This window comes from Cryptomeria japonica, chromosome 7 (genome assembly GCF_030272615.1).
Source record: "Cryptomeria japonica chromosome 7, Sugi_1.0, whole genome shotgun sequence".
NCBI classification, from domain to species: domain Eukaryota; kingdom Viridiplantae; phylum Streptophyta; class Pinopsida; order Cupressales; family Cupressaceae; genus Cryptomeria; species Cryptomeria japonica.
Window position 1 is genome coordinate 93,541,303 of NC_081411.1, and position 10,617 is coordinate 93,551,919.

General features: G+C 34.2%; 1 protein-coding gene across 1 annotated transcript; it reads right to left on the minus strand.

Annotated features, from left to right (window-relative positions):
• Positions 1-9,215: 9,215 nt before the first annotated feature.
• On the minus strand, positions 9,216-10,285 carry LOC131856335 (uncharacterized). The gene is made up of 2 exons (XM_059208013.1): positions 10,141-10,285; positions 9,216-9,693 (listed from the first exon to the last, which is right to left on the minus strand). The coding sequence occupies exons 1-2, from the start codon at positions 10,241-10,243 to the stop codon at positions 9,452-9,454; spliced, it is 345 nt and encodes a 114-aa protein (XP_059063996.1). The 5' UTR covers positions 10,244-10,285; the 3' UTR covers positions 9,216-9,451.
• Positions 10,286-10,617: the final 332 nt, after the last annotated feature.

Below are 10,617 nucleotides of genomic sequence, written 5' to 3' on the forward strand. Positions count from 1 at the left end.
ACACCGGCATCGACATACACATTCACCGACATCCAGACTACATCGACAATGAAGTATACCGTCTCTCAGGATGACATGAGACAAAGTTTTGTTTATATGAATTGTATTATAAAAGTAATTAATGATTTGTAAGCCAAAATGATGAATTGTAAAGACTCATATATGTATGAGATCTTATAGATCATTTTGTATGATGAATAATAGGATAGGTTGTTATTATTGGTATATGTAAAGACAATGAAAGGTTTTTTGTTAAGGTATCTGACTGAGCTTAAACCTGTACTGAACCAGGAATTAGAGATGCTATTTTGAGTAGTACATTGTATTGGGTTTAATTATCCATTTTGTAGCCAGTGAGACTCTTCTTTTGAGCAGTGAGCTCTAGGCTGTTGGCCTTCCTGCATGTGCAGGCCCATGTTGTAAGTAATTTTTATTCATATTGGCCAGTGAGCAAATATTATGGGTCACAAATCCCACATAGGTTTTTCCCACACCGAGTTTCCTCGCCAAAATATTTTGTGTTATGGTGTGCATTTATGTTGTCTCTGTTATTTCTCTTTACTGCATTATTTCTTGTTTACCGGTACATTGATTTGTGTTGCAAAGTTATAAATAAGTTTAAATATTCCCTTCATCAGTTAGACATTGATTCACCCCCCTCTCAGTGTTTTTGGGACTGTCATTGAATCTAATAAAATGTTATTTCTATCACCTTAATCATTGAAAGGATTGAGTACTATGCACCTTATTTTTGCACCTCCAATAGGTTTGTTGAAATCAAGCTTTGTAGTTCACACCAATCATCTATCTTGCATGATATAATGGCCTTGTCATGTTGGTTTATTATGTGGTTTAATAGGTAATTCTCTGTGGCATTGGTTTCTCTACAGATACGCCCAAGGGTACATGATTTGATTTACTCTAGGTGTGTGTAGATTCTTTCAATCCTTATTGTAGTTTTTCAAATAGGTACCTTCTGTACAGTAAAAGCCTTAATCACTACAAATGAATCTTATTTGATAAATCCATTTTATGTAGATTTATGTTCTAACACAACTTTAAATATTTAATTTGAGCAAAAAACTTGCCTTTGGTATTTATTTTTTTGGTAATTTTAACTATTTCTACCCACACTAATCCACCCAAATAATTTCTTACTATGAATCTTGCGCTCGATGCCTTAATTTTTCTCCTCAAAGAACCTATAAAACTTATCTTCAATATCCCTCTCGATGCCAATTTTCACATGGTACTTTTTTATCATTGTTTTATTACAATTTGAAGTTTTGAACTTAGGAAGAGAAATACTTATGCTTCTTTATCCTAGATTTCATGTTTTGATGCTAGCTTATCCCTATTTTGATTTTGTTAATTATGATTGCTAAAGGTGATTTCTTGTCTTTGAAAATTCTAACATTTTGTACCCCCCGACTGATCATTGCTAGCATTTCTAACCATAAACTAGCCCATAGAGATCTCTTATTAAGTCTCAACCAAGCCTTAAATATATCTTTAACTTTTTGATAAGGGTCACTACCACCCTAGTTTATTACAAAAGGTTACCCAAAATTTTTGGGCCATCTCAAATTGTAATTGCCATTTTTAGGCTATAATATATATTCCTTTTATTTTCTATAATACATCACTAATTAAGACACATTTATGAAGTAACATCTTGGCAAAGATCTAAATTTGGGCAACACATTTGAATTCCAACATAGGTCCTTTGGCCAAGGGACACCATTGGTTTATCTATTAATAATTTTATATTTAATTTTGGTGGTACATTTACCAAATTTGGTGCTCCCAGAATAGGAGTTCACCATTTCAATTTGAGATTAGGATTTGTTGCTTGAAAAGTTCTTTTTAAATTTTTCTCTCATTTGCATATTCAACATCTTGAATATGTTCCGTTTGAAATATATTTTGTCTTCAACTTTGAGACTATGATATAATCCTGCACTTTATATCCATATGTGGCTCTTGTGATCTATATAGCATCCTCCATTCTAATTTTATAGACCAATGATATATATCTATTCCAAGAATGAAACTAGAAAGAAGTATCTCTCCCATTATTTACTCTCCAAGTGAGTGTTCAATGATAGCTGGTTTGCATTTGAGAATGAAGTTCCAAATTTGTGAGTCATTAAAGGGTCAAAAATTATCAAAATTTTCTTAGGATTGTTGTTGTCTAGATACATTTTTTTCTATATTTTAATCCACTACACATTGGGATTCTTAAAATTCTCCATGTGAGATCTTCCCTTATTGCAATATTTCCCATTTGAATGTCTTGAGTGGATGTACCACTCAAATGTTTTTCCTTCTTATCCATGTCCCATGTAATTAGTGCGTCACATTTAGTATCATGTTTGACCCCTCCAATACGTACTTCAATTGCACACTATTTATTTCTTTGGTAACTTTATTTGGTAGAAAAATGCATGATAACATGCATATGTATATGGCCGCAATGATGACTTTTAACACATGGTTATTCTACCAACCAACACATGTGCTACATTTATTTCCAACTCTTGGTCTTCTTTTATGCATTTTCTTATAGTATCTTTACATAGAATTATTTTTGTTAGACCCCCAAATATTGGCATTCCAAGATAAGTGGTGAGGAATACATCGATTGTAAATACCAATATGGCTGAAATTCTGCATTGTGTTGATTTATTGATGTTGAAGAAGAAGATCCTAATTTTTTTGGTTATTTTTTACACTTGAAATACTCACTAGAAGACAAATTGGAAAACCAAAAATTATACACAAAACGTTTACCAATTTGGCTACATTCACAGGAAAAGCAAAGCGAAGATCTTTATTATTATTGTAGCATGCATACACAAGAGAAGAGGAAGAGACACAAATGAGAAGGTGAAATGAAGAGTTAGACTTCACATCCCAACAATCTCCCACTTGAAGTTTGACTCACACTGCAACTTCACATCTGAACAACCTCCCACTTGAAGTATATCCCCTGCTTTCCATTCTCATCCAATATCCAAGTGCAATCACCAAATCCTATGGTAATAAAAAGGCTAAGAATGAATTACCATAGATGGAATAGCAACCACGACTAATTGCTAATCACATACAACTAACCATACCATAGCAAATAAAATTATGCCAACATATCCAGCCCATACAACAATTCTGTGTAATCCCATCTTCTAACAAAACACACCAGAAACCGTTGATGTGCAAAAAAACTAGAAGACACTTATATAGCAGTCCACATGTTGCATGAGAAATGTTAACAAATACCTCAAATCTACCAATCAACACTAACATAAAAGTCGTGGAAATAATCAAATCACAATGATCTACAACTTGCAACCAACCTATTGCAAAATCTCACATTACATCTTCCAAGTCCTCATGAATAGACCACATATTGCTGTTAAAAAAAAAAAAAGTACAACAACAATAGATGACTTCATAAAAATCTAGGAAGAAAAATCCATGCAAACATTATCTCATCCTTCTACCAACACCACCAAGTGCTCAGATGTGTTAAGTATTATCTCCTTTACCTCCCCAAATGAAAGCATTAAGAACACCCAACCAACATGGATGTACGCTCTTGTTATCAAGGAAGATCAAACCAAATATTATTCCAAAACTAGGAACCATCTCCTCCAAGGAGATAAATCTTCCGAGTAGACCAAGAGTGGGGACTAAGAGTGCTCCTCCAGGATACACCAAGTCATAGTGACTCAATCAAGAACAATCTCCTCTAGGTCCATAATGAACTCATGTCCATCACTAGGTGTAGGGAACTCGGTATTCTTGTTAAAACCTCTAAAGAGATACCGTCTCAACAAATGTTCTCTAATCCCAAGAGAACTCTAGCCTCACCCAAGCCTCTTAGCTTTCAAAAGAACCTCCATGGTCAATCCTGCAATGTGCTTGATACTAAGAGCACTATAAGGACCAATGTCAAAACTCCCACTGCACGTCTGCATTACCTGGGAACACAACATGACAACTTGATCTTACATCTTCACAAATGAAGACCACATGCTCTAATGAGCATAACTTGTCAAGAGAACCCGTATCATGCCAATGTTCTAATCTAGAATCAAGAGCCTACCATGGCATCTAAGAATCAACATCTCCAATCACATGAAGATTACCACCTCTTGACAAAAACTCCCACTCAATGATATTATAACTTATAATTGCAATTACTACATACCCTATAGGTAAAATCCAACAATTCATGTCCGGTCCATAATAACCACCTCTAGCTATCAAAAAATGCTTGTTAATGAGACACCTCACAACACAGGGTGTCATTTTGAATCCTCTCTGCTTCAACCAACAAAAGAAGATTGGAACCTCAAACCACCACCATGGTCGTCTACCTCAGATTCTTGATATATGTACTCTTCGCAATCATGTTATCACTAGCTGCAACCTCTTCTTCATACCCTATAAATTTGATATCATGGAAATCCTCCAACACAGTAATCCCAATGTCACAACACATTAGTCTAATCAAAATTTTTACCAGTCTGATTTCTGCCACATAACAACCTTGAGAAACTTGTCAGTCTTCTTCAACTAGAGGCACAATTATTTTTTCAACTCCACAATCAACCTCAGGAACATCTCGATACAACTCCTTGCCATCATTTTCGTCTTCTTACACCCAACATCCTCGAAATCAATCTTTATTTTGTGCTCCTCGACCTCAGCTACTGTCAAGATTTTACCACTATTTGTTCGAGGCATGTTGTCAAATAGTTCGCGTGCTATATCAAATATCTTACTAGTTGTGACATTTTGAATTTGATAGGTTTACCGAAGCAATAACATGGGAGTCACGAAGAATTACACCAATTTGTGATGGTGTCAAACCCTTCTTGGCAAACAATGAAGCAAATTTTCTACAATAGAAGCTCTATGCTCCATGCTTGGAATGTATCCTGTTGATAATATAGGCTCATTCATTTTCCTTGCTCTATCAAATTGGAGCTCAAAACCTCAAACCCAAAACAATTTGTCATACTCAGGTGCCAAAGCCTAAGATTTTAAGTCATCTTCAAAAACAAACTGGCATATAATTTGTTGAGGAAATTAAATACATTACAACCATTGACAATGGAAATCTTTGGGTTTTGTGCTTTGAACTTAGCGTGACTGTTTCCCCAAATCAAAAAAAAAATGCACAAGGGTTTAACTCAACTATACTAATCTTTGCACATATCGCTAGAACATGCAAAACTAGGATCCCTCAAAAGGCCAATAGAGTTACCTTTCACACAAAGACCAGTGCCTCACAATCTCCACATGCTTCTACCAAAGGCGAACATGATCGATGCCATCCCTATGGTGTTGTAGAGGTCCAGTGCTTTCATGCTACGCTCTAAGAAATCATTAGCAATTCATTGGGGTTTTGGCTATGCAACAAAAGACTTTAAGTCTGATGCACAACTTAGGACAATTTCCACTACCTACAACACTTAGGCCAAGGATAATAGTGCTTCAGACCTTCTGCCACCAATGGGATTACATGAATGGGAGGATTGAAGATTTAGACACCAAGCTCAATATGTCTGGGACTAAAACTAAGTTGGAAGAAATCAAATGCTCTCAGGAGGCTCTCAAAATTAAAATTGAGGAGGCCAATCTGGCTTGGAGGAATGCAACCAATTTGCACCAAGCCTCCATGCAGGCTATTCAAACTAGACAAGTTGATTTGAATGAGAAAAGGGAGAAGAAACATCTGCATACCAAGGCCTTGAGTTCTAGACCCACGAACTCCCTGGTTAAGGCCATCCCTAACTTTGCCTTCATGTCCTAGGATTGGCAAGATAAAAATTCCCTTATGTAGTTGATCATTTCTTTGTGCCTTTCATGGGTGCGTTTTCTGTTTTTTTTTTTTTGTTTATGTTGGGTTTTTTGTTGTTTGCTAGTTCTTGGACTGCCCTACTGAGTTTTTATTTTGTGTTAGTGAGGGTTTTCTTTATTGGATGTACATCCCTCATTCACCCTAGGTGTCTCTCTGCAATTAGTAATGGTATGAGCCTATCCTGCTTTTATTAATCAAAACAAATAATTGAAACTGCTTTCGTCAACTTCACTTTCTATAGACATTTGACAAGACAAAGGTTTCTTTTTCATATAGGAATATTTATGCTTGAATAATTTTTTGATCATACGTATTACCTTGTTCCAAATCACTTAATTATAACTCCAACAATCCTTTTTCATGCATCTTGAAAAGAGGTTCATTCTTCAATTCGTTGTTCCAACATGTCTTTTCACAATGGTTCTTCAATCCACATAGTGTACAAGAATGTAAATGCAAACACTTTTACATTGTATTCCCTTTCTTGTTAGAATGAGAGAATTAAATTAGTTTAACATTTGTAACACTATTTTCTTTACCTTTGACATACCCTAGGCCTTCATAATTTGGCCTTACTATTGGCTCAATTGGTTCTCTTATTCCCTGTTTATTATTTCCTAATCCCTAACCTTTATAACTCATTCTTTTCATAAGTTTTAAACCAACATCATCATTAGAACAACTAGCAACATTTGAATAATCATATTTTTTAAGATTTACAAACTCATACATATTATCATGTTATTCATAAATAGCTTCAACAAAATCACAATTACCAAGTGAAGAACATAAATCTACTATGCCACATTACACATCACATTGAACCAATGGTTTTTATAGACACTCATTGCATTTTTTTGATTGAACTCATTCTCTTATTTCAATGTTGAAATTTCTTTCATTTGAAAACCGTTTTCCTCTTCTAATCTCTATAACTTTTCTTCAAAATCATTATTATTTGCCCTAGCCTCATCAAATAATTTTAATCTTGCTTCCAACTTTTCATTTTTCTCATTAATCTTACCTAATTCTCTCATAATATTATTAATTTCATTCAACAATTGAAATTTTTTTTTCCGTTCTACTGGTAATAGTATTTCTTTACTTCAATTAATTCTTCTTTTAAAAAATCCATTTGACAAATTAAATGTTCAATTTCTTTCTTCACCTTCTTTCCTATCCTTCCCATTGAAATAAATAATTTCAACTCACCTCATTTGTAGTTTGAATCCTCCAACATCTTACTATATAAAATACAAGCTATGAATTGGATTCAAAATGTTCTCATTTTAGCTTTGGAAGTTGATTTAGACAAAGATGAATTTTCAATAGTGAGAGCTACTTCCTCCTTGACAATTCCCTACTTTGAATCTTCAATCAATAATTCATGTAAATAAAAAAATGATTAGTCTTAGATTTGAAGAACACATAATCATCTTATAACTTCAATTCACATCTTATAGCCCAAATAATCTCATGGAGTCACATTTTTTTCTTTTTTCTTTTTTCACTTAAGAACTGCCTTAGATCAACAAAAAATTATCAAGACAGAAGTTGCGAAAAAAAAAAATAAAAATAAAAAATGAAAACCAGTTCAAATGATTTTACAATACATTTTAAAAATCAACCACTTACATTCATTTGACCATCAGCCACTACCTTGATACAGATGATATCTGGTGCTTTGTATGAGTGATTAAACAAACCAAACTACTAGCAAAGAACACATTTTCCTTCATAAATCAACAAAACTTGTTATGCATTATGCCCTTTTATTTATATTTGCTGCTATTGTTTACAAAATGTCAAAATAGAATATTCAAAAAATTATGCAAAACCTGATTTCGATTGGCCCAACTTTTACTCGATTCATAGAAATATTCATATGGCTTTTAGTCACCAAAATTATTGTTTTATTTCTCTGGTATCTCCTTTCCCTGATTGCACTGATTTCACTTTAGACTTATTTTTTAAAATGGCTCTTTCTGTCCGCGGTCGTTTTGTCTTCTAAAACTTGCAATGCATATAATTTTTGAGTGTGATTTACTTTTTCCTTTGGCGATGTCTCTTGACTTCCACGATCTACCCTTATTATTTTCTCTACTGTGTGGTCTAATTTTGGACAACCTTTATAATTTTCTGCATACAAGTCTAATCTCCACCATGTCAATCTTCAGCGTTTTGTAAGAAAAGGAAACATAAGTTCAATGCCTATTGCACAACAGACTAAATTGCATCCTACAGAACTAAGCATGGTATTTCACATCTTTACATCCAACAATTATTCATCCAACCTTCACTACATTTTCTTCTACTATTTCATATGCTGGAGACTGCTACATGTACACATGAATTAATACCTTATTAGTTCAGAAAGATCATGCTCACCTTTCATTCAAAACACCCAGGCATCTTTTAATTGCTCTGATACCATATTGAGGGATATACAAATAATAGAGAAATTGAGAATACACATAATATACATGTATATAATATCAATCTTATAATATACAACCTTATATTATTTCGCTGTATTTATTCTTATTACATTGTCGTATATATAGATGTAATAATATAACTAAAATTTACAACTACGTATAAACAAATAACTACTCGTATTAATTAACATTCATTATCCTTCACATTTGATCCCTCCCACAGGAACTTCCATTGCACAATATTTATTTCTTTGGCAACTTTATTTAGCCGGACAATGCATGATAAGATGTATTGTGCATAGAATTGCTCAAAAAATTCGTTGAATTCATTGCGTTTCCAAAAATACTGGATCCAGATATGTGTTGTGCGTGAAAATAGTGTGAACCAAATGGAAAGAAATCTTAAGCTGAACGCTGAACCTTCCAAGGAGACGCTGAATCAAAACCTGGCTAGATAAGAGCCAGGCATTTGCAAGAAATAGGTAAAGTATAAACAGAGAAGATAAACAACATAATGATCAGGAATAATGCACGAATTTGAAGCTGAATCTCTGGTGCAGAGGCGTCTCTTCTGATAAAATTATCACATTATTTGTTTAATATGAACTGTGTACAGACTAGAGATCTGGTATCGCGCAGGGGCTCTTACAACTTTTCGTAAAGATGATTGATAAATACCCAGGTAAATAAATCTTGTTTAATAGAATTATTCCCTTTCGACGAGAATTTTCAGAAATCAATACTGCTAATAACGTTATTTCTCAAAAATCTAAAATCATTAATATAAAAAATTTGGGTAAGAAATGAAGAAATGCCATAACCATTTGAAAGATTTCAAAATAGTTATAATTTCATTCAAGTTGCAGCGAAAACAATTATGATTGTCATTTGAAAGAAAACAGCTATAAATTTTAACCAGTACTTTCTAGATTAACTCCAATCATGATAAAATTCTGTTCAGTGAAAATAAGAGAACCAGAATTTGGAGAAGATTTAGCTATTCTGCATAAAATTGTTAGAGAGGGATTGTTCCAAAATCCATTGGATTCGACACATCGACTGCTCCAAAAGAGCGGGAAAAGGTCTTATCAGGATATCTGTCAAATGGTAAGAAATCTTGAGTTCTGACTCTCATCAAAGGCTAAATGAATATAAAATCCGCGAGAAAACGATGGAACCAGAGAAAAGCCAGAAAAGCGAGCAATAGCAAAATGATGATGTATAGGATTTTTGTCCTTTTATGCGCCTGCTCGTATATCGCCATGTCAGTAGAATCGCCTGGAAGATTATCAGACGCCCCAGATTTCATTTCCGTTGTCTTTGACAATTTGACAGCAATAGGCGCCTCAGTAGTATTCTGAGACAGGCGCTGGGGTTTCGATCCTGCAACCACAGAAGTAAAATAAGTTTCTATACAAAAAAATTTAAGGTGTAAATTGAACGATTTGTATTTACGAATCATATATTTCCCAGTCACTAGCTCTGATGGAATGCCTGGTAGTTGAACTTTTAAATGAGAAAATCAGAGAGAAGAAATATTTATAGACTAGCTCTAAAAGTTAAAGAGAAGAACAGGGAAAATCTGAAATGCCGCACACATTTTATCTCTATATTTTAAAATATACTGATAGCATCATATATTGAGCAGTTTAAGCGAAGCACGAAAGAAAATGTAGGGAAAGAAAAGTAAATCAATATAAAACATCTGCGAGGTGCAACACAAAATTCTTCTGTGGCAAATGGATTAGCTTAGTTTCTATTTAGCTCAGAGATCAAGCGTTCGAGACTTGCAAAATATCGAGTGAAAAAAGGAAAAACACGGCGGCGTACTCTCTGTGTCTCCCTCAGCGACAACGCTAGTTGCAGCCGCCATGAGCATCGCCATTCCCATCATTACGGCAAAGAAATATGCATATTCTCTTTTGAATGCCATTTTCTTTAGTTAAAGCTCCGAATGCTGTCAACTTATATAATGAACAATGGATACAATTTTTAGAGGGTTTCGTAGATTTTTCAGAATGCCTCTTATACAGAATTTCTTAACGCCGCTTGCGATAAAACTACAATGTTAATACAGCTGCGAAAAATAATATTATTTTGGGCGAAGTTTCAGAACCGGACAGAAATACTGACGCATTGGACGATGCAACGAACATAAGACGAGAAGAATAAAATTGGTTTGAGTTGAATTAGTTGAACGATGAAGGGGAGAAAACAGTTGGGATGAATCTGATTGAAATAAGACAGCTGCACCCATGATAACAGAAAAGTAGTGGAAAATTGGAATGAATTGTCAGATGCAGACCA

Coding starts and splice junctions, on each gene's coding strand:
- LOC131856335 (XM_059208013.1), bottom strand. CDS start 10,243: ATGGCATTCAAAAGAGAATATGCATATTTCTTTGCCGTAATGATGGGA. Junction 9,694..10,140: donor CGCTGAGGGAGACACAGAGA/GTACGCCGCCGT, acceptor CTGTGGTTGCAG/GATCGAAACCCCAGCGCCTG.